At 48.5% G+C, this 24,330-nt stretch overlaps 4 protein-coding genes and 1 long non-coding RNA gene across 9 annotated transcripts; 3 read left to right on the top strand and 2 right to left on the bottom strand.

Annotated features, from left to right (window-relative positions):
* Nucleotides 1-281: 281 nt before the first annotated feature.
* On the bottom strand, nt 282-8,448 carry LOC144078976 (radial spoke head protein 6 homolog A-like). 3 transcript variants are annotated; one of them, XM_077607478.1, is made up of 7 exons: nt 6,561-6,856; nt 6,356-6,489; nt 4,605-4,830; nt 3,365-3,652; nt 2,146-2,595; nt 741-1,000; nt 282-603 (listed from the first exon to the last, which is right to left on the bottom strand). In XM_077607478.1, the coding sequence occupies exons 3-7, from the start codon at nt 4,803-4,805 to the stop codon at nt 369-371; spliced, it is 1,434 nt and encodes a 477-aa protein (XP_077463604.1). In that variant the 5' UTR covers nt 4,806-4,830; nt 6,356-6,489; nt 6,561-6,856; the 3' UTR covers nt 282-368. The 3 variants fall into 3 exon arrangements, with proteins under 3 accessions (XP_077463604.1, XP_077463603.1, XP_077463606.1); XM_077607477.1 differs by lacking the exons at nt 6,356-6,489; nt 6,561-6,856 and adding an exon at nt 8,255-8,448; XM_077607480.1 differs by lacking the exon at nt 6,561-6,856 and having other exon boundaries at nt 6,356-6,497.
* On the top strand, nt 5,733-8,194 carry LOC144078978 (uncharacterized). Its single transcript, XR_013301373.1, has 2 exons — nt 5,733-7,493; nt 7,641-8,194. It is a non-coding gene; the product is annotated as an uncharacterized LOC144078978 (long non-coding RNA).
* Nucleotides 8,449-8,724: 276 nt separating the features above from the next.
* On the bottom strand, nt 8,725-11,494 carry LOC144078977 (deoxyhypusine hydroxylase-like). Its single transcript, XM_077607481.1, has 6 exons — nt 11,359-11,494; nt 10,757-10,866; nt 10,520-10,687; nt 10,365-10,441; nt 10,014-10,251; nt 8,725-9,362 (listed from the first exon to the last, which is right to left on the bottom strand). Exons 2-6 carry the CDS (start codon nt 10,863-10,865, stop codon nt 9,031-9,033), a joined length of 924 nt encoding a protein of 307 aa, XP_077463607.1. The 5' UTR covers nt 10,866; nt 11,359-11,494; the 3' UTR covers nt 8,725-9,030.
* A 466-nt stretch (nt 11,495-11,960) lies between these two features.
* LOC144078852 (leucine-rich repeat-containing protein 24-like) lies at nt 11,961-17,408 on the top strand. 2 transcript variants are annotated; one of them, XM_077607266.1, is made up of 8 exons: nt 11,961-12,307; nt 13,017-13,216; nt 13,397-13,483; nt 13,558-13,749; nt 14,543-14,711; nt 14,822-15,084; nt 15,943-16,455; nt 16,856-17,408. In XM_077607266.1, exons 2-8 carry the CDS (start codon nt 13,034-13,036, stop codon nt 17,138-17,140), a joined length of 1,692 nt encoding a protein of 563 aa, XP_077463392.1. In that variant the 5' UTR covers nt 11,961-12,307; nt 13,017-13,033; the 3' UTR covers nt 17,141-17,408. The 2 variants fall into 2 exon arrangements, with proteins under 2 accessions (XP_077463392.1, XP_077463391.1); XM_077607265.1 differs by lacking the exon at nt 11,961-12,307 and adding an exon at nt 12,380-12,464.
* Nucleotides 17,409-18,903: 1,495 nt separating this feature from the next.
* On the top strand, nt 18,904-24,239 carry LOC144078871 (UV excision repair protein RAD23 homolog B-like). Of its 2 annotated transcripts, XM_077607294.1 has the most exons (11): nt 18,904-19,040; nt 20,756-20,837; nt 20,906-20,985; nt 21,105-21,442; nt 22,261-22,313; nt 22,403-22,530; nt 22,622-22,793; nt 22,858-23,009; nt 23,105-23,178; nt 23,224-23,326; nt 23,991-24,239. In XM_077607294.1, the coding sequence occupies exons 1-11, from the start codon at nt 18,972-18,974 to the stop codon at nt 24,102-24,104; spliced, it is 1,365 nt and encodes a 454-aa protein (XP_077463420.1). In that variant the 5' UTR covers nt 18,904-18,971; the 3' UTR covers nt 24,105-24,239. The 2 variants fall into 2 exon arrangements, with proteins under 2 accessions (XP_077463420.1, XP_077463419.1); XM_077607293.1 differs by having other exon boundaries at nt 23,105-23,326.
* The last annotated feature ends 91 nt before the right edge of the window (nt 24,240-24,330 follow it).

The raw sequence follows: 24,330 nt of genomic DNA, 5'->3' as shown, positions 1-24,330 counted from the left end.
CTGCTTCATTTGTAGTTTTTACATTTCGTCATTTGTAGTTTTTGTATAGTTCAATTTAAAAAGCGGACAGTGATGGATTTGCAGTTTGACTTTTTTTCATCACATTTTCGGATTTGGAAAAGATTGGTGAAAAAGTCAAACACAAACCACTCCGGTCATAATTGCAAGATTTGCAATTTTTTTCGCTAGCTAAGCTAATTGTACGCTAAACTTAGCTACGGGTGATTGGTGTTTTGTCTCCATGAGCCTTGGGATTGGCTTGCGGTCAAAAAAACAAAAGAGAAGGTTAGCATTTTATTAACACTTTTAGCGTTTCTCCATTGTTTTTGACCAATCCCAGAGTTCCCCAAAACAGTAGAAAATGAAAATCAGTCGTCCTCCTCGTCCTGCTCCTCGTCCGAGTCTCCTTCCTCGGCCTCCTCGGCCGCCTGCTTCTCGTCCAGCGCGTCCTGCAGCGCCTGCTCCTCCTCCACGGTGGGGTCCACGTCCTCCGTGATCTCGGGGGCGCTGGGGTACTCGTTCTGCGGCGCCGGCGGCAGTAACGGGCTGTAGCCGTCGCCCGGGTACTTGAGGCCCCAGCCCACGTAGATGTTCTCAAACTTCCTGCCGGCACAATCCAAAAGCACACCGTCGGACGCCGAACGCCGAAAAAACGGGCGGTGAAAGTGGGAAAAGAGCTTTTTTGGGGGGCGGGGGGTGGCTCCCGAGCCACATTCGGCCATCATCAACTTGCGACTGACTTGGCGTAAGCGTAGGCGCAGGCTCCGGGCCAGCAGTTGGAGCGCATGACGGCGATGGCGTGCTGGGAAGTGAGCGTGGACGAGAGGCTGGAGCTCCACGGGACCGTCTCGAAGACTTCCGCGTCCTGGGACAGCGGCGTCAAAAGCGGCGGTCCCACTTCGGGTTCGGGCTCGTCGGGGTCTTCGTCGATCTCCTCCGCCTCCTCCTCGTTGGACTCGTCTTCCGTCTTCGACGCCAGGTTGACCCACGTGCAGCGGCCCTGTCACCCACGCAAAAAAAAATGAAATTAAAAAAAAAAAAGGCTTCCCTAGGCCACAGGTGTCAAAGTGCCGGCCCGGGGGCCAAATCTGGCCCGCCACATCATTTTGTGCGGCCCGAGAAAGTCAACGATGAGTGCCTTGTGACTTTCTGTTTTAGGATCAAATTCAAATGAAGAGTATAGATGGATATTACATTTCCTGATTTCCCCCCTTTGAAATCAATCATTGTCATTTTTTAATCCATTTTTTTCAGTTTTTAGATCAAAAATCATTTTGTAAAATCTAAAAATTAATATATTAATATTTTCCGTTTTCCACTTTAATATTGAACATCATTAAAAAATATATTTTGTTTCCATTTGAAATAAAAACATGATTAAAAGAAATTTTCCATTACTAAGAAAAAAAAGCTTAAATAAACATTGTTTTAGATCTATAAAAATGGACCATTTAGGGATTTTTATCCATTTATTAAAAAGAATCGCGGGCAACATTAACGTCAACTCGGTTGAATGTGGGTTGGACCATTTTAGATATAATATTTAGATATAGATTTTTTTATAAATGGATTAAAAGAACTGGATTAAAATCCCTGAATATTCCGTTTTTTTGATAAATCTAAAACAATGTTTATTTGAGCTTTTTTTTAAAATATATTTTTAGATTTGACAAAATGATTTTTGAACTAAAAAGACAGAAAAAATGGATTCAAAAATGACAATGATTGATTTAAAAGGGGGGAAATCAGGAAATGGAATATACATCTATACTCTTCATTTGAATTTGATCCTAAAACAGAAAGTCACAAGGCACTCATCGTTGACTTTCCCGGGGCGCACAAAATGAGGCGGCCCGGGGGCCACATTTGGCCCCCGGGCCGCCACATGGACACGTGTCCTAGGCTAATTGTACGCTAAACTATCATTAGCTATGAGTGATGGGTTGTTTGTCTCCTTGTGCCCTGCGATTGGGTGTCAGCTAATGAAGGTTGTCCCCCCGCCTGGTGCCCGTAGTAGTTAGCTGGGATAAGCTCCGGCACCCCCAGCGACCTTCAGCTTTTGAATTTGGTCGCGTGCTGATGGCAGTTTTTGTTTTGTTGTGTTTTTTGTTGTTGTTGTTTTTGTTGTTGTTGTTTTTTTGCTACCTGATGCAGAATGTGCTGGGTGTGGTGCACCCAGGAGGAAAGGGAGTCGACCAGCTCGCCGACGGTGACGCCCTCGAACTCGGGGTTCTCCTCGATGCCGTCCTCCTCGGAGCCCTCCTCCTCGGCGCCCTCCTCCTCGATGGCCTGGTAGAAGCCCTGCGGGCTGATCTGCGTGCCGGCCGAGATGCGGGCGATCTGCGCCCGCAGGTAGTTGGCCTCGTTGCCCGGGAAGGGCGGGTAGCTGACGATGGGGGCGTCCAGCCGCCCCGTGAAGAACTTGCGGATCTGCCGCGCCACCGTCACCTGCGCCGGCGTCACCGACGGCAGCTTGGACCACGGCAGGCCCGGCTCGTTGCACACAAAGTACACAAACTTGTTGGCGCCCGTGCCTTTGGCCTCCTTGGGGACCACGGGGGGCGGCTTGTAGGTGGACTGGGGCAGCGGGTCCATCTGTCCACACACCAAGGAGCGTACTAAGTCAACAAACCAAACGGGACCCCACGGGAACAGGAAGTAAGTCACCCAAAAAGATCCCCAAATCAACAAGAAGTGAGGACAAATTCAAAGGAAACCCGGTCGGTCGGTCGGTCGGTAATGCTACAAATTTCAACAGTTAAAATCAACAGGAAGTGGCCCAAAAGCAACAGGAAGTGAGCCAAAAGGCCCCAAATCAACAGGAAGTGACGCCAAAAGGCCCAAAATCAAAAGGAAGTGACGCCAAAAGGCCCAAAATCAAAAGGAAGTGACGCCAAATTAAAAGGAAACCCGGTAATGCTACAAATTTCAACAGTTAAAATCAACAGGAAGTGGCCCAAGAGCAACAGGAAGTGAGCCAAAAGGCCCCAAATCAACAGGAAGTGACGCCAAAAGGCCCAAAATCAAAAGGAAGTGATGCCAAATTAAAAGGAAACCCGGTAATGCTACAAATTTCAACAGTTTGTGACCTAGAAATGCCCAGAATCAAAAGGAAGTGAACCCATGAGAACAAAAAGTGATCAGTAAGAAGTGACCCTTCAGGAAGTGCCTGGGCATAGCTCCAAAATCAACAGGAAGTAGCGGCAAAGCAAAATAATAATAATAATAATAATCGGACATAGGCCATGTCGTCATTACCACAACACAAAAAAGCCTACTTGTCATCACACGCAGAAACTGCAAAACCAGAAAATGCTCCAATTGAAGCCAGCTAGAAATCCCCAGGTCCAACGGGACCACGTACCTCGCTGTCGCCGTTGGCGTCGGCGTCCACGTCCCTGGCCTCGTCGTCGGCCGCCTCCTCGGCCGCCTCGTCGTCCTCCTCCTCGCCCTCGCCGAACTCGGCCTCGGCGATGACGTAGCTGCGCTCGGTGCCCAGGATCTTGCCCCACAGGCGGCAGCGCTGCATTGTGTACGAGGACACCAGCTGCTTGAGCGCCAGGAAGATGCGCTGCGTCTCCTCGCGGCCCAGCCCCACCCCCGCCTGCGCCAGGAAGTAGGCGATCTCGCTCACGTTGGGCAGCGCCGACTCCTGTCGGGACGACAAAAAAAAAAAAACAGCCAGACATTTGACATTTGCTCCCAAAGAAATACCGTATTTTCACAACTATAAGGCGCACATAAAAGTCTTGCGCCTTATAATCCAGTGCACTTTATATATGGACCAATACTAAAATTGTTATCACGATAAAATTAAATAAATCAGTCGATAGGGTACACCGACCGACCGACCGACCAACTCTACTATTTTCCCGTAGACAAAGTACTGCGCAGTGGCTGCTGGGATATGTAGTAGTTCTTTTGTCAATACACCCAATGGATTGTGGCCTGTATACATGGACATCAACACAGCTTTACGAAGGGTGGCAGTTACGCTAGCTACCAGCTAGCTACTATTTGCGAATGGATTATGGCCGCCTGGACGAACGTATTAAATTCAGCGTTTTCGATGGACAATTGTTCAATTGGGACACAGAAAATGAGGACTTGACTTGATGGATTTGTGGGTGATGATGACGTGAGTAAGTTGTAAAATGGCGAAATAAAGTACAACCCAACTCAGTTTTGCCTCCGTTGCCTTTTTAAAAACGTGTTTTTAGCGTGCATTTGGTGCATGTAGCACCAAAAGAGTGTGTTTGCCGTTGTAGCATATTGATACTATTAGTGCAAAGTTATCACAGCCGTCAACCTGGGTGTATTGACAAAAGGACTATATATCCCAGCAGTCACTGCGCACCGGAAATAGCGTCTGGGGCTGCTTCCGTAGCCAGCGCTATTACGGTTCGAAATTCATCCATAAATAATATATATATATATATATATATATATGCCATGTCTGGCTGCGTCTAGAAGAACGGTGCGTCCTTTGTGCGTGTAAAATACAGAAATAGCACTCGTTATTGACACTGCGGCTAAAAATACGATGCGCCGAATAGTGGTGAAAATACGGTAAATGACTGTTTTTCCAGTGGTCCGGTCGGTACCAGTTCAAACTCGTGCTCGGGAGCGTCCTCGGGGCGCACGAAGAGGACCTTCTGCTGCTCGGCCAGTTCCTCGGCGGCCGTGGCGGGCTGCAGGTCCTGCAGGCTGCTCTGCGTGTCCTCGTACAGCCGCAGCTTGACGTCGTGGCTCAGGTCCTCCATCACGTCCACCGCGTCGTGAGGACGCTCCTCGATCACGCGCATCAGCAGCCGCGAAAGGTGGTCGTACCTGCCGCGTGCAAAAGAACCAAATGGTCACCTGAGAACATTTTCCAACAAGAAACAGCTGTGCCTCAAAGTTTTTCTTTTCTTTCTTTTTCTTTTTTTATGAAATAGTTTCTCTTTGGGTGAAGCTACAATGAATAAGTCATAAATAAATAAATAAGTAGTCAACCATGCTAGCTATAGCGTTAGCGTCAAACTTTAACGTTAGCAAATAAAGTTAGTTTGAGCTTTTATGGTTATTATACAAGTGGAATGAGATTTTAAGCTTCAACACAAATGCAAAAATAACAACAACAAACAAATAATCAATAAATAATACATCAATATTTAATAAATAGGTCAGAAGTAAAGTAGTACTACTATTCAAGTAGTCAACATAATAAGTGGGCAAGTGCACAACAACAAACGAACAGTTAATCAATAAAGAAGTAGTCAACATAATAAATCAGTAGAGGTCCACATGAATAAGTGGTCACAAAAAGAAGTACGTAAGTACAAAAAGGGACTAAAGAGGTTAGCAGCCTTTGGAATTAGTACCATGCTAGCCATAACGTTAGCGTAAAAGTTTGTTGTAGGTCATTGGTACCATGCTAGCCACGCTATTTTTTATTTCTCGATTATTGCGTAGGATACTAATTATTTTTCAAAGACAGATGAGTCATGAGGAAGCTGTCAATGGGCAGATATATTATTTTTATATATTTATGTTATTTCATCAATATGGGTGGCTAGATGGAAAGAAAGAAACGTGTCAAGAAAACACCTGAATCAAAATTTAAAACGTCCATAATTAGAATAAAGAATTTGAAATTGTCGCCAAAAAAACGTTGCATAATCGTCATTTCCGCTATCCGCCGGAAGGATAAAAAGCAGGCAACGCGCAGGAGCTCCGGAACGTCCCCCCAGCGCTCCTCATCGTGCAGCCGAGGTAACGTCGCAAGGTTCCGCCGAACGTCTGTCGTTATGAAATGGCGGAAGCTCAAACATTAGCTTACGTCGCAGCCACCTTTCCTCATTGCCGGGATCCCGGCCTGTTAGTTTGAGGGCCACCGGGCCCAGGAATATCGAGTTTTCCTCGTGGGACGTTGCTGCTCTTTTTCCCACACCTAAATTCTGATGGAGACTCCATTGATAGCTGCTAGCTAGGCTTCTTCACACAGTCGAGGACACTGTATGCGTTACACTGCTAGAGAGATGCGCTGTAACAGCCATTGACACTCGCGTGGCTCATTTGAAACAGCCACGAGCCGGGAACCTACCTCGAACAGAAACTCCAAAGTGGAGTCCCCACATACACCTGAAGTTTCGAAGGCTATGGGCTGGAACAAGTATCTATCGACAAGCGGTGCATACTTGACAGCCTTCATTGACTCTGCCTTGTTCGCAGCTGAGCACGCTTTTATTGCAGATGAAGAAGCAATTGAGGATTGAGAAAAGGTGTCAACAACTGTCACATCCCATGTCAAACACTTTCCCATCTTCCAAGGAAAGATTGACAAGCTGTCAGGCCTTCGCTCGTCTGCACGCACCAGGCCACTTGGCTCGAGGATTGAAGGAACACCAGCTTGACATAGTGCGCGTTTAACGATGTCGTTGATGTTGGAGTGACGAGGGAAACGACCAGCTTGGACACGGCAGGACAAGGGGTGGAGAGCTCGGCTATCTATTGAATGACCACACTTACTTTAGTTTTTTAAACTTTAATTTAGCTAACTAGTTTGGAAGAAGGCGTACCTTCTGTGAGGTTCCGATTGGTCAGGTTGAGACTTCCGCTTTTCCGGGCCGCTCTCAGGAGTCCGTACGGGACTGTCGGCTCGCTTTTGGGGGTCCTAAAGCCCCGCAGAGAGTCCGAAGTCTCCTGCTGCGTGCCCCTCAAACGAGACATTTGAATTGCTAGCTGCTCTCCCACTCCCGCTCACAGGTTGTGGCTTCCGGCTTTAAATTAACTAACTAGTTTTGAGGAAGGCGTACCTTCTGTGAGGTTCCGATTTTTCAGGTCGAGACCTCCGCTTTTCCGGGCCGCTCTAAGGAGTCCGTACGGGACTGTCGGCTCGCTTTTGGGGGTCCTAAAGCCCCGCAGGGAGTCCGAAGTCTCCTGCTGCGCGCCCCTCAAACGAGACATTTGAATTTTTTCGTTTGCTAGCAAAACGCTGCTCTCCCACTCCTGCTTACAGGTTGTCGCTTCCGGCTTTAATTTAGCTAACTAGTTTGGAAGAAGGCGTACCTTCTGTGAGGTTCCGATTTTTCAGGTCGAGACCTCCGCTTTTCCGGGCCGCTCTAAGGAGTCCGTACGGGACTGTCGGCTCGCTTTTGGGGGTCCTAAAGCCCCGCAGGGAGTCCGAAGTCTCCTGCTGCGCGCCCCTCAAACGAGACATTTGAATTGCTAGCTGCTCTCCCACTCCCGCTCACAGGTTGTGGCTTCCGGCTTCCGCCCGCTAATTCGTCACTTCCGCCTTACGCCATCTGACATCGCCTATTGGACACAACACATTTGCACAGAATCGGGTCACAAACTTTGACACCGAGACGATGAGCAATGGAGATGCGAAGCTCATCGGGGGGGGGAGTTTATTGCCCAAAGTCGCACTTGGCAAAGCATTCAACCAAGCTCCGGAGGGAAACGTCGACGCTGATTTCCAAGATGGCGCCGTTCACGCAGGAGCCAGTGTAAGTAGCTCTGTACACTCTTATGGTTTTCGTGTTTTACAGCCCTTCTAATTACATTTGAATATTTCTTTATACATTCCTTTTTACTTGACTTTGTACTTTATACTTTTTACTTGAATGTTTTTACAACTTTCCTTGTTCTGTTAGCCTGGCTTCTTTCGGCTACTTCTTTTTTGGAACCATTCGGCCATGCCTACGCTGTCACACACATGGATGGGACTGTTACAATACGCAGCGGAAGGAGTAGCAACACCTCGGTGCCGCCGGGGATTCGGAGCTGGACAAAAGTGCCGGGAGAAGAGGCAACGCTTCTGACCAACCATTCCATCGTGGGATAAGATGGAAGAGCTGTCGGCGCTTACCAGCAACGGAATCGAGGTGCCCTACTCTGCTACTGTTGTCTTAAGCTTCTGACTACTGAGGAACTGGGTGGATAAGCTTGGAAGGAAGAGTGACTCTGCATATTCTCTACCTCGGTCACAGTCTGCAGAAGTTCCCCATCTTGTGGAAGACTTCCTGTGTGTGGTTCCAGTTTCCATTGACTTTGATTTGCTTTGTACTTTTTGCTTTTGCTTTGTTGTTGTGCGGCCTTTGCGACTGTACTGTCTAACTTCTAACTATGCTAACTTTTCTTGCTGCTACTGTTGTCACAATGAAATTTCCCGAATACGGGATGAATAAAGTTATCCAATCCAATCCAATCCAATAATGCTAGCTATAGCGTTAGCGTAAAAGTCGACGTCAACGAGATGAAAACTTACAAGTTGAGGTTGCTTTTGCTGCTGCTCTTCATGAGGAAAGCTTTAAAGGAGGCAGCCACCTGCACGCTCACTTGTTGAGTTCCGTCCATCTCGGCTTTCGGAACAAAATCCGCCCCGAGGCAGCGACGAGACGACGGACACCTGACAAACACAAATTCGGGAGCCGAGCGAGTGGAAGGCGACGACCGCGTCGCCACGGCAACGGCCGCGCAGGCGCAGTTAACATAAATGACAACATGGAAATTCAAGGTTTCAACGCATCGTTCAACGTGTCATTAAGTCTTTCAATTAGGAACGAGGACTATCTCAAATTTGGATTAGAAAAATGAGATATGGAAAAGAAAAAAAAGAAAAAGTAGGACTACAGTAGTAATTCTGTATAGCATTATTTCAATAAAAAATAAATAAAACACATGGTAATAAAGTAATGAAATAAATTTAGAATATATAAAAAGCATGGACACATGTAATAGTTGTTTTCCCTTTATAACACTCCGGCATAGCTTAACTCTTCACTTTCCATTGACGTCCACCGACGTCCAAAACATTTTGACTGGCAGGGGTGTGGAAGCGACTTATTTTTATGACTTTAAGAACAGACAAATAAGAATAATGAATGAACTAAAAAATATTGCAGAGGAATAAAAATGATCTCAAATGTTCTTTTCAAACCAGACAAAAAAATTAACCAATTTGTAACGAAACGCAATAAGAAATGGATCGGAGGTCCATGGATGTTTTTAATAACAATTCCGTTTTTTGGGGCGGGTCCGAGTTCAGTCGGCGGCGGCGGCGGTTTCCTGAACGGCCGCCAGCGTGTCAGCATACTGGAATTGCGGTCCGCTTTGGTAGTCCAGCATGTCCAGGGCCACCTCGCAGCTCTCCTTGACCACGCGCTGAGCGTCGGCGCGGTAGCGGCGCAGCACGTCCAGGCACTCGTCGCGGCCGATGGCGCCCAGGGCCTCGGCCGCCTCGTGGCGCACCATGGCGCTCTCGGCGCCGCCGCGCTCCAAGACGGCGCGGAGGGCCGGCACCGCCGCCGGGTCCCGCATCTGGCCCAGCACGTAGCCGATCTCGTGGCGGAACAGGGCGCCCGAGCACAGGAGACCTGGCGAGCCGACGGGAAAACGAGATGGTGTGAGCCGGGTGATGCCCGTCCGACGACGCTCCGGTTTCCCGTGTGCGGTCGATTGGTTGCCGGTCTTTTGTTAAACCCAAAAAAAACCTTGACAGCTAGCATTGGACTGCCAACTCCCGCTTCAAAACGGATTGGACGTCCGTCTGTCCACTGGCGATCAACCCACTTCGTGTGGGGTCGATTGGTCGCCGGTCTTTTGGTCGCCCCGACCGCAACAATGGGCGACCAAAAGACCGGCGGCAAAACAAGGTAAAACAAGACGGTCTACACATGAATAAAAGCCAAAAATGGCAACGAGCAGTTTCACTGAGCCGACGTGTGAGTGTATTCAAGAGTTTGTATGTACATGCGTTGTGTCCCTTTAAGAAGCGACGTCAGTCAGTCGGTCTTAACAACAAGTTCTCCAACAAAAAACAATCAAAGTCCGGGAAATGTGGAGCTTTTCTTTAGACTAATAATTATTAGGGCATCAAGTATGACTAAATAGTCATTGGCACTTTGTATTTAGGGAATTTGAGCAATCGTTTCAATGGTCATTATCAATAGCCTTCCTGGCGACCAAAAGAGCGGTGACCAATGGACGTGTACCCCGGTTTCCGTCTCATCGCACGTCTCACCCACCGTCTCCCAGGGCGAGCACCGCCTCCCGGCCGCCGAGGTTGCGCAACGCGAACATGGCCCTGTAACGTTGGAAGAGCGGCAGGCTCTCGTCCAGCAGGGCGGCGCGCAGCTCGGCCGCGCTGCCGGCGGGGGCGGGCGGCGCCGGGTCCACCGAGTCGTACGGGTTCCCGTCGCCGTCGGCGCCCCCGCTCGCCAGCCACTCCAGGCGCCGCACGGCCAGCTGGCACGTCTCCGCCACCTGAGTTTAAAAAAAAAAAACGTCAGCCAGACCAAACCGGAAGTGAACCAAAACCAAAAGGAACCCAAAAAGAAGTCATTCAATCAATGAGCAATTTAGCACAAGTGGCCTACCTCCACCACTGGATCCTGGCTGTAGGACTTGAGCAGATCCAGGACCGAAGGATCCCCGATGGCTCCTAGCGCTTCCCCTGCGCGCCGACGGACGGAGAGAGGTCAGCGGGTACCGTCGGAAAATGGCCACCGGCCACGTCGCCCGCCGGACTCACCCGCCTCGTGGCGCACCATGGGATCCTGGCGCGTGTCGGCCAGTACGGCGCCGAGGACGGGGATGGCGCGGGTGTCCTGCATCTGGCCCAGACAGTAAGCCAGCTCGTGCTTGAGCAGAGCCGAGTCGTCCACGAACGCTTTGCTGATCCACTCCACCGCCTCGGCGCCTACCCAAAAATAAACAAAAGCATAAAAATGGGGCCAATGACCGATGACCAGCTCACATCCCACTTTACCTCCGAGGTTCTTAAGGGTGAACAGGGCGCGGAACCGCTGCGTCAGGACCTGATCGGGGTCCACCAGAACGGAACCCACCGCGGCCAGCTCCTCCGGACTGGCCGCCATCCTGTGGAGAAAAGTGAGTCGATGAATCATCGATTATTATTGTCAATCGTCTACATGTACAGAAATAAATGTTTAAAAAAAAGCTTAGGATATGTATTAGTAAAAGTCTATAAAAGATTTGGATCCCTAAAACGTTGACTTGAGCATGGGGGTGAATGAATTTCATTTGATAATCGAGTAGTCGAATAATCGCGGCAGCCTTAATAGACACACAATCAATTCTCCGCCCACATTTATTGACCAACTGTCACATTGATTGTTCCATACAATAACATTGAAGCTATCCAGACGTTGTCATCCCAAACTATTCATATTTAGAGCGTCAACAATTCGTTGCATAAACTAGCAACTGCGCTACACGTGCTAAACGAAGCTAAGTTACTAGCCAATTATCCTATTCTTATTCAAAGCGGCTGTGGTTGTCACGCCACCAGCGACGGTAATACAACCTTATCTCGTTGTATAAAAAACGAAAAAGAAAGCAAACACTCACGCGAAAACGAAAGAAGTGGACTCACAACCACTCGAAACGTTAGCTAAGCACCGGCACGCCGTCAACCGCGAATAACTTCCGCATACGTCACAGAGGCGCGACAAATGCACGGTTGGTTGGATAACATTTACGTAAAGAACGCTTGTGATCGGTGGGTGCGTACTGTACTGGTGGCCATCTTTGGTCAGAAGACACTCATTTTGTGATATTTTCAAATAAAAAGGGTAACAATATTTTATTGAATGGAAAATGGCAAAAAAAACGTTGATTTTTTAAGTGTAACAAAACAAAGTAGATATATTTTTTATTTCAATGAAAATTTGAATACATTTGGGACCTGTAACATTCATAATACTATATAAATTCATCCATTTTTTTCAACACCTTATCCTTGTCTGGGTTGAATCTATAAATACATTAAATGAATTCATGTATATTTGATATTTTTCCATGGAATACATGTCTAACTTGACTTATTCCTTTCAGTTGTTGATATTTTCATTTGAATCTTTTAACCTAACCTAACTTTATCGTTTACATTCTCCACTCGAAATCTTGAAATGATACGAGGGATCTACTTTTATTTTGGAGCGATTGCGAGCGGAAGTGTGCCTTTAGAAGCTTCCGGAACGGGAGCAGTGAGGAAAGGTAGGCGGAAAGCAACACCTGCGACTGATCGTGCGTGCGTGCGTGCGTGCGTGCGTGCGCGGGACTTTACGTCTTTTGGGACGAGCGCACGCCGCCGGAGCTTTTTCGTATGCAAATGAGGAAGAAAGGGGAGGAGCCTTAGCGCAGAAATCCATCCTCCCTTGTCTCCTCGGACGACGCCTTCACGGCCCGCGCATCTTCATCTTCCTCCTCGTCCTCGTGGATGGTAAACGTTTGAGGAGGAAGGCGCCTCCTCCTCCTCCTCCTCCTCCTCCTCCTCCTCCTCAGTCTTCAGCATCAGGTAATTAATTAGACGACAATCGACGGCAATGGCCCCGCGCGCGCGCGCATTGTGCGCGTTCGCGTGAACGCACCTCATCCTCCATTGTTGTGTCTTGTGGATGGATGCATGCGTTCTTCCTTCGTGGGTTGTTATGGTGAACGAAAGCCAACCAAAGGTTGACAACTAGAACGGAAACAGTTTTTTCTTTCCCGGAAATGAATCAAACATGGGTTTATATGTGCTAATGATGTAAAAAACGTGTTTATATGTGTTAGCTATCATTCAGAAACTAATAATACCTGTTCACATTTATTTACATTATTATGTTTGAGGTATTTAAAAACATCACTAACCAGATAAATACCACCATTTTGTAAAAAAAAAAAACTAAAAACAATAATTTTTAAATTGTTCTGTAAAGTTCTGTAGGTGACATTCTGTTTATTTGGGGTAAATAAAATGTCACTTGCTGTTATTTTTGGGTCACTTCCTGTTGATTCTGGGTCAATTACATGTGACTTCCTGTTGATTTTAGGTCACTTCCTACTTCCTAGTGGATTCTCTTCATTAGTCACTCCCAGTGGATTCTGGGCATTTAAACTTCACTTTTTTTGGAGTCTGTGTCCATTTCTGTTGCTTTTGTGTCACTTCCTGTACATTTTGGGGCACTTCCTGTTCTGTTGGATTCTTAAAATTTACACGTCGGATTGTTTTGTTGTTTTGACAGTTTCAGAGCAAGTGGCCATGTGGCTACCGTTCCTCCTCGTCCTGGTTTTGGGGGCCCTGCCGTATGCCGGGGCCGCCGCCGCCGCCGCCGCCGCCGCCGGCACTTCCTGTCCGGCGAGCTGTCGATGTTACAGCCTGACGGTGGAGTGCGGCTCCACCAGCCTGCCGTCTTTGCCCAAACACGTACCTACGCTCACGCAGGTAATTAAGTCCTTTTTTAAAACCTACCAAAAACTTCAAAATCCAACGCTTGTTAAAAATATTGTGTTTTTCAATACTACTACTAAACGAGTGAATTGAACATTCATTGCCGTCAATGGCAGAAAATGTCGAACCTCCAAAACATGTTTTTTTTCTTTCTGTCCAAACCTTGGCGAAAAGACGCTGTTCCTGCAGGACAACGTGATCGCTCAGATCCGCCGGCAGGACCTGAGCCCGCTGGCGCACCTGCGCTACCTCTACCTGCAGGTAAGCAAGGCGGCGTGGCACACAATGTCGGCTACCCCGTGACGCCTGGGCGTCCGTCCCCCATCCTTTGGTAGAACAACAGCATCTCGTCGGTGGAGGCGGGCTCCTTCCAGAAGCAGGCGCGGCTGCTGGAACTGGCGCTGGACGGCAACCGCATCCACTCGCCCACGGCCGACACCTTCCGCGGCCTGGACCACCTGCGCATCCTCTACCTGGCCGCCAACCACATCACGCGCCTGCTGGACTTCACCTTTCGCGGGCTGCAGGTAGGCGCGCGCTGCCCGAAAACCGGCGCAGAATTCCGTCGGTCCGTGGCGGGAACAGGTTAGGGCGGAGCTATAAGAGGGGAGGGCCTAGAGCACGTGTCAAAGTGGCGGCCTGGGGGCCAAATCTGGCCCCCAGGCCGCATCATTTGGTGTGGCCCGGGAAAGTCAATGATGAGTGCCTTGTGACTTTCTGTTTTAGGATCAAATTCAAATGAAGAGTATAGATGTGTATTAAATTTCCTGATTGTCCCCCTTTTAAATCAATCATTGTCATTTTTTAAATCCATTTTTTCTGTGTTTTTCGTTCAAAAATCATTTTGTCAAATCTAAAAATATATTTAAAAAAAAGCTCAAATAAACATTGTTTTAGATCGATAAAAAACGGAATATTCAAGGCTTTTTCATCCAGTTGTTTTATTCCATTTATAAAAACAATAATCTAAATATTAGATCTAAATTGGTCCGGCCCAGTATAGATGTATATTCAATTTCCTGATTTTCCCCCTTTTAAATCAATCATTGAATTTTTTTAATCAATCAAAGGCTAAAAAGGAATGGGCGGGGCAAACAAACGGTAGGTGAAGGTCTGGGCTAAAAGGCAGTGGGTGGGGCAAAAAAAATGGTAGGGCAAGGGCTGGGCTAAAAAGGAATGGGCGTGGCAAAAACGGTAGGTAGGTGAAGGGCTGGGCTAAAAGGCAGTGGTCGGGGCAAAAAAAATGGTAGGGCAAGGGCTGGGCTTAAATGGAATGGGCGGGGCAAAAAAGGGAAGTTGACCACGGCGCCCGTTCTGCAGCGCCTCCAGGAGCTTCACCTGCAGCGCAACGGCATCGAGGTCCTGGCCGATCGGGCGCTGGCCGGCCTCACGTCGCTGGCGCTGCTGGACCTGAGCGGGAACCGCCTCCACACCATGAGCGCCGCCGCGCTGCGCCCGCTGGTCAGCCTGCAGGTGCTCCGCATCACGGGTGAGAGCCGGCGCCGACACGCGAGGGCCCCGGCCGGCCGGCCGGCCGGCGGCGTTTCTCCGCCGCCGCCGCCAACGCCGAAGTCTTTTTGCGCCGGCTTTCCGTCCCAGAGAACCCGTGGCGCTGCGACTGCGCCCTCCACTGGCTGCGGCGCTGGATGGACCAGGAGGGCCAGCGGCTGCTGAGCTCGTCGGAGCGGCGGCTGGCATGCCGGGAGCCGCCGCGCCTGTCCCGGCTGGGCCTGCTGGAGGTGCCCCCCAACAGCCTGGTGTGCATCCCGCCCCTGCTGCAGCTGGAGCCCCGCAGCCTGGCCGTGCGTCTCGGCGACAGCCTGCGCGTCTCCTGCCACGCCTCCGGCTACCCCAGGCCGCAGGTGAGAGGGCGGCGCCGTGGTCGGCGGGTTCACTTCTCAAGTGAGGTGACTTCCTGTTGATTTGGGGGGAATACCGGCTCACTTCCTGCTCATGCTGGGTCACTTCCTGCTTGATATTATTTGGGGCATTCTTTACATGTCATCTCTACATGTCAAAGTCACTTCCTGTTGATTTTGGGTCACCAGCAGGTCACTTCCTGTTCATGTTGGGTCACTTCCTGTTGAGTTTGGATCATAAGCAGGTCACTCACTTCCTGTTGATTTTGGGTCACCAGCAGGTCACTTCCTGTTCATGTTGGGTCACTTCCTGTTGATTTTGGGTCATGTGCAGGTCACACCCTGTTTATGTTTGGTGACTTCCTGTTGATTTTGGAACATGAGCAGATCACTTTCTCTTCATGTTGGGTCACTTCCTGTTGATTTTGGCTCATGTGCAGGTCACTTTTTGTTTATGTTGGGTTACTTCCAGTTGATTTTGGGTGTGCAGCAGGTCACTTCCTATTCATGTTGGGTCACTTCCGGTTGATTTTGGGACATGATCAGAGCAGGTCACTTACTGTTGATTTTAGGACATGAGCAGGTTACTTCCTGTTCATGTTTGGTGACTTCCTGTTGATTTTGGGACATGAGCAGGGTACTTCGTGTTCATGTTTGGTCACTTCCTGTTGATTTTGGGACATGAGCAGGTCATTTCCTGTTCATGTTGGGTCACTTCCTGTTGATTTTGGGACATGAGCAGGTCACTTCCTGTTCATGTTGGGTCACTTCCTATTGGTTTTGGGCCATTAGCGATCACTTCCTGCTCATGTTGAGCTTCACGTCCATTGCTGTCTGCTAATATTTTGGCGCCCCTCGCAGGTGACGTGGAGAAAAGCGTCTTCGGCCAAGGCGTCGCCGGGGCCCCGAGGATTGGTGCGGGACCTGGGCGCCCCGGGCCCCGGGGATCCTCCCGCCGCCGTCCCGCCGCAAAAGAAGGAGGTCGCCGCCAACTTTGACCCCGACACGGGCAGCGGCATGCTTTTCCTCAGCAACGTGACGGCGGCGCACGCCGGCTTCTACGAGTGCGAGGCGTGGAACGCGGGCGGCGCCGCCCGCCTCACCTTCCGGCTGGCCGTCAACTCGTCGGGGGGGGCGGAGCCCGACCGGGAGGCGGCGGCGCGGCCCCGCCCCGGCGGCGGCCACGTGAGCCGGGAGCCGCTGTACGCGCTGGGCAGCATGGCCTTCGGCGCCCTGGGGGCGGCCACGCAGACGGCCATCGCCGCCGGCATCTCGCTGCTGGCGCTCACCGCCCTGTTGCTGCTCGCCATGATCTACGCTCGACAGCTGCGAGGACACAAAGAGGCGCACGCCGCCGCCGCCGCCGCCCACAAGGTACGCCCGTCTCAACCCAATTTTGCTCGCTCGATTTGGATTGCCCCCACTTAAATGGCGGTGAAAATGGCGGGCGGCCATGTTGGCAGGGGCAACATTCCTATCAAATTCAATGCATTTCCATTCAAATCAAGTCAGAACAATCTTCTGTGACGCCGTTGTCTGCCATTGACCACACGAGACGTCCAATCCCTTTGAAGTGATGGGGTGGAACATTGGTTGGTTCGCTGCCAAACTCCCACTTCACCCGGTTTGGACGCCTACGAGTGAGAAACTGGTTTTATTCGTGAAATGCATTGACATTCAAGCCACTATGTTATTTCTCGCCTGGACTCGTTTCAATTCAGTGTCCGTACGATTTTTCCAAAATAAATCTGGAATCAATCTTTGCGATGGTCAGGAGGAGAGCATCCTGTACGTCAACGACTACTCGGACGGCCCGACGACGTTCGCCCAGCTGGAGGAGTTCCGAGACGAGCGCGGCCACGAGATGTTCGTCCTCAACCGCGCCAAAGCCGTGGCGCCCCCGACCCGGCCCCGCCCCGCCCCCTCCGACGGTCGCCCGGCCGACGGCGGCAGGATGGCGGGGGAGGGCGTGGAGGCGGAGCCCGAGGGGGAGGGGCTCCCTCTCAACCGCGCCGGCCTATTCGCCGACTCTCGGATGGCGTACGAGATCCACTGCTGAAGCTTTGACGAACTTTACGCCCGGGGCCCGTCTTTTCGGCGCTCGGACTTTCGGGTAAACAAAACGTGCCAAAAAAAAAAAAAACCTAATGACTTTTGGACCAAAAATAAAAACGAACGCCACACTGGAAAGAAAAATGGAATGCGGGCAAAAAATGTTTGGCTGAAATGCTCTCTTTTCTTTTTTTAGTCAAATTAAAAAACTAGATTACTGTAAAAAATATTAAAATTGCTGAAAATTAAAAAAATATATACATATTCTTTGAGAATGAATAACACAGTGCTGCATTTTTTCAGTCATTCAATTTAATTTATTTATTATTTAAAAATAAAATTAAAAATTACCGTGAAGAATAATAAAATTGCTGAAAATTAAAAAATATATATATATACATATATATATATATTCTTTGAGAATGAACAACACAATGATGCATTTTTTTAGTTATTCAATTTAATTTATTTATTATTTAAAATAAAATAAAAAATTACCGTGAAGAATAATAAAATTGCTGAAATATTTTTTTTAAATTAATATATTCTGCGAGAATGAACAACACAATGCATTTTTTTAGATATTCAATTTGATGTATTCATTATTTAAATGATTAGCCACGGCTGATAGGTGGTTCATCCTGATTACTTAATTCATTGCAGAAAATAAATCAAAGTTGATGCGATTAATCTACGGCTATATGTATTACAGACGAATAAAATTAATCTATGGTCGGATTGATCACTGTTAAATGCGATTAAAATATGACTGGATTACTCTGTGGATCAATTGATGAAATATTTTTTTTAAATTAAAAATGATAACTCATTCTTACATTAAGACTTTGGCAGCCATTGATAGATTAATTGTGGCCAATTGCAATTTATTGCAGCAAGTTAATTGTTAATTTAGTTTGATCTATCCCTGGATTGAATGTTATTAAAGGCGGGAATAACTTTGAACCAAAATAGAAGAAAATGTATTATTTGCCTATTTTGAAAAATGCAAATATTTTTCTGCACTTCATCTCAAATAATATATCCATGCATTCCCATGATTTTTTATACCGAAATGAGTCTTGTCTACCATTGACGTCGATGAACGTCCCATGCATTTGAAATCTAAAAACATTGGACGATTATTTTTTTCGCCCTTGACTTTCCAGTGTGTCCATTTTGCCTGGGTTTTTTTTAGCTAATGTGTTGTGCTCGTTAGCATGAGGTCTTGATGTGTTTTTAGTCTCGTTCTAGTTGTACTTTTCACTCTTGGGTTGTTTTTTTTCCCCGTCTACAACAACGGCAACATTTCTTATCTTGAAGCTTTTGGGGCCATTGGAGCCAAAGCTGACCAACTTGTCAATAAAACAAGCTACATTGCTAGCGTGTTTGCTCATTAGCATCATTTAGGACGGGCTAACAAGTTTGTTGCTGCTAGCTAGCGTTTGATTCATTTTGCTTAGCCACATGTTGGGGTGTCGTAGCAATACTTTGGCTACTTTCTGGATCATTAATATTAGCGTGACTCTTCCGTTAGCCACTTTCAGACATTAAAATAGAAATAGATTTTTTTTTGTCGTTCTCGAGACATGTACTGGCACTTCGCGAGGTCGATCGTCTCCTTTCCCACTGCCCTGAAGGCCACACGTTCCTCCGATCCGCCCACTGGGCCGCTAGAGGGCGCCCTCGTGCCCCGGCCAGCTTCCATTGAGTCAGACAGCTGAGTCACTCGCCGAGTCCACTTAACTCTTGAGAAACACGGAGCGAATGTGAAGTGCGAAAAGAGTATTTGTTTTTCCCCCCCTTTCCCGTGTGCTTTTTGGCTTGCGGCGGCTGGCAACATGCTGACGGTGACCCTCAGGACGCTCCAGCAACAGACTTTTAAAATTCACATCGACGACGAGGAGACGGTGAGTCAAAGTTGTTCGAGGTAAACACGGCGGACCGGCGGGCTAGCTTGAAACATACGCTGCTTCTAGCTTCGCTTAGCCCACTTGCGAGGCAGTTGCGCGCACCTGGACGACTTAAGCTCGTAGTAAAAAGTTTATTTTCAATAATGAACGGTTTGGGAAAGTATGGAAATGTGCCACCCACAGAAGGGAGGGGGACGCAAGTACAAGTGATTGCGGGACATCAAGCCACCCACCCGCGCGCGAGAAGTCACCGGAGTGAAGCTAGCTGAAGTGTGAGAGTCGTATGCGCCGGTGTACTTCAACATAAAAGAAGTGTAGCGTTTTAAATCGCACCGCGGTGTATTTAGACCTCGTTTTAAGAGAAGGGTGTTTGAGAAAATCAACTAAATTGTTCGACCAACGGCGCAACGATATTTTAATAAGCAGTTTTTATTAAAAACCCGATCATCGTTTTCCTGTATTTTGAAACCGCCGCAAAAAACGAAGCGTCCTTGCCAATGGATTCGACTCTTATCGGTGTCAGTGAATGACACTGCAAGATTCCTCATTGTTTGTGTCCTAAATGTCCTTAAAAATGTGCGTATTTTCTTTTTAAACCATGTTGGACAAACGCTAACGCAACGGTGTGTATGTTGAACGCTAGGTTGTTGTAATAGCTTAACTCGAAGTTGTTTTAAGATCAATACTAGCCTTAAAAAAACACTACTCAACCGTGGACGTACAATGGAATAAATGCCACTTCTAAATGAGTTACAAGTTACATTTTGAAACAAGAAATCTGTCATTGTAGCAAGTAAAAATGCTTTCAAAAAGTATTTCTTACTGTTATAATACTATTTCATGGATTAGAGCACAGGTGTCAAAGTGGCGGCCCGGGGGCCAAATCTGGACCGCCGCATCATTTTGTGCGGCCCGAGAAAGTCAATGATGAGTGCCGACTTTCTGTTTTAGGATCAAATTAAAATGAAGAGTATAGATGTATATTACATTTCCTGATTTCCCCCCTTTTAAATCAATAATTGTCATTTTTAATAATTTTTTCTGTTTTTAGTTCAAAAATCATTTTGTAAAATCTACAAATATATTTTAAAAAAAGCTAAAATAAACATTACAATAAACATACAAAACTAAACCAAAATAAACATACAAAAAAAAATTGTACATTAAAAAATCCTGTACAAAAGTTGTTATACGGCACTTGTGTCAAAGTGGTGGCCCGGGGGCCAAATCTGGCCCGCCACATCATGTTGAGCGGCCCGAGAAAGTAAATCATTAGTGCCGACTTTCTGTTTTAGGATCAAATTAAAATGAAGAGTATAGATGTATATTACATTTCCTGATTTCCCCCCTTTTAAATCAATCATTGTCATTTTAAATCATTTTTTCTGTGTTTTTAGTTCAAAAATCATTTTGTCAAATCTAAAAAAAGCTCAAATAAACATTGTTTTAGAGCTGTGAAAAACGGAATATTCAGGGCTTTTAATCCAGTTTTTTTAATCCATTTATAAAAAAATAAATCTAAATATTATATCTAAACTGGTCGGCCCACATAAAATCGAGTTGACGTTAATGCGGCCCGCGAACCAACCAGAGTCTGACACCCTTGGATTAGAGCTAGAGCCTGATGTTTTTTTTTTTACTAGGAACACATTCTTGGTGAGACCTTTTTTGGGCCACTTTTTAGGAAAAATGTTTTGTTTTGTTTTGGTCAGGTGAAAGCGTTGAAGGAGAGAATCGCAGAGGAGCGAGGCCAGGATGCGTTTCCCGCTGGAGGACAGAAGCTCATCTACGCAGGTGATGGTCGTCGTTACCGCCACGGCTAATGAGCGCTAGCTAACGCGACATGTCGTCGGCGACGGCAGGAAAAATCTTGAACGACGACACGGCGCTCAAAGAATACAACATCAGCGAGAAGAACTTTGTCGTGGTCATGGTCACCAAGGTCAGATTTGCCTTCTTGTCAAGTTTCCGGCGGCCATCGACGGACGGGCTCGACGTCCAATTCTTTTGAACTGGGAGGAGCCAACGTTTGTTTGAAAAAGTCATTCTGCTCATTTGCAGACCAAAGCAGAACCCGCGCCACCAAGCCCTCCAAAGTCAACCTCCCAATCGCCGACGCCCTCGTCGACGTCGGACCCGCCTCCTTCAACTTTAAGCTCCCCCCCCCCCTCGTCCGTCCCGCCGCAAGAAACCGCCGAGCCCCAGTCGTCGGAGGCGGCGGCGGCGCCGCCCGCCCCGGAGAACACCCCCACCACTTCTCCGGAGGACACGTCCCCCCCGACGGGCACCGTCCGAGACCCCCCGTCCGGGAAAAGCCATCCGGCGGAATCGGCCCAGACGGACCCCGCGGGGACGGAGGAGGCGGCCGCTCCCACCGCCGACCCCTCGTCGGATTCCGGGTGAGTTGACTCGTTTCCTTCCTGCCATTTGTTTTCAACTGGGAAGCCTGGCAGGGCTTTTGTGATGGATAACCGGCGTCATCTCAAATACAGTGGTACCTCGACATACGATCGTCATCCGTTCCCAGACTGAGATGGTATGACAAGCTTTTCGTCACTCGAGCGGACGTTTCCCATTGAAATGAATTGAAAACAAAGTAATTTGTTCCAACCCTCTGAAAAAAACACCAAAAAGAGGATATTAGATTGGAAAACATGTTTGATTTCTTCTAATTCGCCATATATTGACAAAGTAACACATAACTAGTGGTTTAATAGTAATAAAATGTGTGCAGTGGAAATGCAAAGTCCGCCCAGTGCTCGTAGAAAGATTTTATACACGAAAGAGATGCAAAAAAAGGACAGTGCCATGGCTATCTGGCTTGGTGGCATCACCAAATTTTGACCGCATCTCGGGCGAATTATCCCATTGAAATTTCCGTCGTAAGACGAGCATATGGTACGACGAGCGGTCGTATGACCAGGTACCACTGTATGACGATAGCAAAAGAAAAATGAATTTTAGTAGTAGCGTATTTTCTCGCATATCCACCATATTTGTCGCTCCCAAAAAATGATGACTCAATGGAGGGTACGGCTTATATGCGCACAAATTAGACTTGACATGCACGAAAGGCCATAACACAAGACAATGTGGCCAATATGGTCATTTATTTCAAACTAGAGAAAAGATAAACAGATAAAACGCTTAACAAAAAATATTTTGACCTCTGTATGCCAGAAAATACGCTAGTCAATAATTCACGTCTGTACTGCAGCCCCCCGGTGGCCGACGAGCGAGGCCTGCTGGAGGAGGCGGCGTCCATTTTGGGTAAGAAAAGCCCAGCGTGACCTCCGGTAGGCCCGGCGGCGCGCTTTGGTGACGGCGCCCCGGCGCCCCTTGTCCTTGTCCCCGGGCAGTGACGGGCCAGGCCTACGAGAACCTAGTGTCGGAGATCGCCGCTATGGGCTACCGGCGCCAGGCCGTGGTGTCGGCGCTCCGGGCCAGCTACAACAACCCCGACCGCGCTGTGGAGTATTTGCTGACGGTCAGTGCGCCCTCCGTTGGCCGCCGTGGCAAACTGCGCCAAACGGATTTGGACCTCCGTCGACGTTGACGACTTCCATTCCCGCCTACAGGGTCTCCCCGCCGCCGAGGCCGGTGACGCGGCACCCCTGGTGGACGTGCCCACGGACCGTCCATCGGATCGTCCATCGGATCGTCCATCGGATCGTCCATCGGACCCGCCTTCGACGGCGCCGGACCCGCCTTTGGTGTTGGACACAGCCGTGGCGGCGGCCGCCGCCGCCCGTGAGTGTGGAAAAAAGCGCCGCACTTTCCCGCCGCGCGGGTTGACGGCGCCCCGTTCCCGTAGGCCCGCCCGCCGACACGCCCGGGCGGAACCCTCTGGAGTTCCTGAGGAACCAGCCTCAGTTCCAGCAGATGCGTCAGATCATCCAGCAGAACCCAGCGCTGCTCCCGGCGCTTCTGCAGCAGCTGGGCCGAGACAACCCGCAACTCCTGCAGGTGGCGCCGCCTCGCCCTCGCCGTCTGGCGCCGAGCTCCGCCCCTGCTCACTCACTCACTCACTCCCTTTTTTTTTGCCCTCTGTCGCCTGGCAGCAAATCACGCAGCACCAGGAACGCTTCGTCCAGATGCTGAACGAGCCGCAAGCCGGGGGCGGGGGAAGCGGCGGGGGAAGCGGCGGCGGCGGCGGCGGTGGCGGCGGCGGCGGTGGCGGCGGCGGCGGTGGCGGCGGCGGCGGCGAGGGTGCCGAACCCCGGTCGGCATCACGCTCCAACTACATCCAGGTCACGCCGCAGGAGAAAGAAGCTATCGAGAGGGTCAGCCCCTTTTTTCATTCCACAACAAATAATGACTTTGTCCTCTTTCGGCGTCCAATCGTGTGTGTGGCTTCCTCTTATCCGGATGAGTTTAGAGGTGCTGTAAATTGAAAAAAAAAAAACGGGCATTTTTCTTCCCCACACTCCAATCTGGCAACTTTTGAACCTTTTCATAGTTATTGCACCCAAAACAACGCATCAGGGAACGCCCTCCTTTTTTCAGCCATTCTGGTGGTGACGTCGCAACCAGAGCTCTGCGCTAGCTAGCTAGCTAGCGAGCTAGTACATTTTAAGAGAATATAATGCCTACGCTTAGCGTGCTAGCAGAACTCCCAATTATCGCAATTAATCTATCATTTAATCTTTTGATATTCATGACTTAAATTAGCTGGAAGAAAAGCCATTTTTTCTTCAAATTTAATTCTATATTATCGCAGTGAATCTTTCATTTGGGCAATTTAGACATTTATTATTTGCTAGCTGGAGGAAATACAGATGACTCACTCACTATTCATCTCAATGAATCAATCTACTGACAAATTTTCAAAATGCGGTAGGTAGGTAGGCAATGAGTTGACGACGACGACGACGGCTGTCTTCTTTCACTTTTTTTTCTGCCCTGGTTTGACTCAACATTGTGATTTTTGGATCTTTTTGGTTTCAGTTAAAAGCACTGGGCTTTCCTGAGGGTTTGGTCATCCAGGCGTACTTTGCCTGCGAGAAGAACGAAAACCTGGCAGCCAACTTCCTGCTGCAGCAAGCCTGGGACGACGAGTAGGTTTAGTTTTTTTTGTTTTTTGTTTGTCTGTCTGTCTGTTTGTTTATTTTTTTAATTTTTTTTGGGTGGGGCCAGTTGGTTGTCCTCCCACCCCACCAAGCGAACCTTGAATAAACGTCACCTTTCACGGTTGGCTTTTCATAGGCTCTTTTTTTTTGCCTGATGGACGTGATTTTGTCCTAAACTTCATGGCCAAACAAATGTTTTCGCTTTAAAAGATTTGAAT

The sequence above is a fragment of the Stigmatopora argus genome, chromosome 8, assembly GCF_051989625.1.
Source record: "Stigmatopora argus isolate UIUO_Sarg chromosome 8, RoL_Sarg_1.0, whole genome shotgun sequence".
In the NCBI taxonomy this organism is placed as follows: domain Eukaryota; kingdom Metazoa; phylum Chordata; class Actinopteri; order Syngnathiformes; family Syngnathidae; genus Stigmatopora; species Stigmatopora argus.
The sequence above is the reverse complement of the archived record's forward strand: the minus strand, read 5'-3'. Positions and strand labels throughout refer to the sequence as shown.

What these genes read in the sequence shown, in the direction of transcription:
- LOC144078871 (XM_077607293.1), top strand. Translation starts at nt 18,972, where the DNA reads ATGCTGACGGTGACCCTCAGGACGCTCCAGCAACAGACTTTTAAAATT. An exon ending in ACAGAAGCTCATCTACGCAG is followed by an intron (nt 20,838 to 20,905) that starts GTGATGGTCGTC and finishes CGGCGACGGCAG; the next exon opens with GAAAAATCTTGAACGACGAC. An exon ending in GACCCCTCGTCGGATTCCGG is followed by an intron (nt 21,443 to 22,260) that starts GTGAGTTGACTC and finishes TCTGTACTGCAG; the next exon opens with CCCCCCGGTGGCCGACGAGC.
- LOC144078977 (XM_077607481.1), bottom strand. Translation starts at nt 10,865, where the DNA reads ATGGCGGCCAGTCCGGAGGAGCTGGCCGCGGTGGGTTCCGTTCTGGTG. An exon ending in CACCCTTAAGAACCTCGGAG is followed by an intron (nt 10,688 to 10,756) that starts GTAAAGTGGGAT and finishes ATTTTTGGGTAG; the next exon opens with GCGCCGAGGCGGTGGAGTGG. An exon ending in GCCAGGATCCAGTGGTGGAG is followed by an intron (nt 10,252 to 10,364) that starts GTAGGCCACTTG and finishes TTTTAAACTCAG; the next exon opens with GTGGCGGAGACGTGCCAGCT.
- LOC144078852 (XM_077607265.1), top strand. Translation starts at nt 12,416, where the DNA reads ATGCGTTCTTCCTTCGTGGGTTGTTATGGTGAACGAAAGCCAACCAAA. An exon ending in GCAGGTGCTCCGCATCACGG is followed by an intron (nt 14,712 to 14,821) that starts GTGAGAGCCGGC and finishes TTTCCGTCCCAG; the next exon opens with AGAACCCGTGGCGCTGCGAC. An exon ending in CCGCCGCCGCCGCCCACAAG is followed by an intron (nt 16,456 to 16,855) that starts GTACGCCCGTCT and finishes TGCGATGGTCAG; the next exon opens with GAGGAGAGCATCCTGTACGT.
- LOC144078976 (XM_077607477.1), bottom strand. Translation starts at nt 8,343, where the DNA reads ATGGACGGAACTCAACAAGTGAGCGTGCAGGTGGCTGCCTCCTTTAAA. An exon ending in CCGAGCACGAGTTTGAACTG is followed by an intron (nt 3,653 to 4,604) that starts GTACCGACCGGA and finishes TCGTCCCGACAG; the next exon opens with GAGTCGGCGCTGCCCAACGT. An exon ending in ACGCCAACGGCGACAGCGAG is followed by an intron (nt 2,596 to 3,364) that starts GTACGTGGTCCC and finishes GTGTGTGGACAG; the next exon opens with ATGGACCCGCTGCCCCAGTC.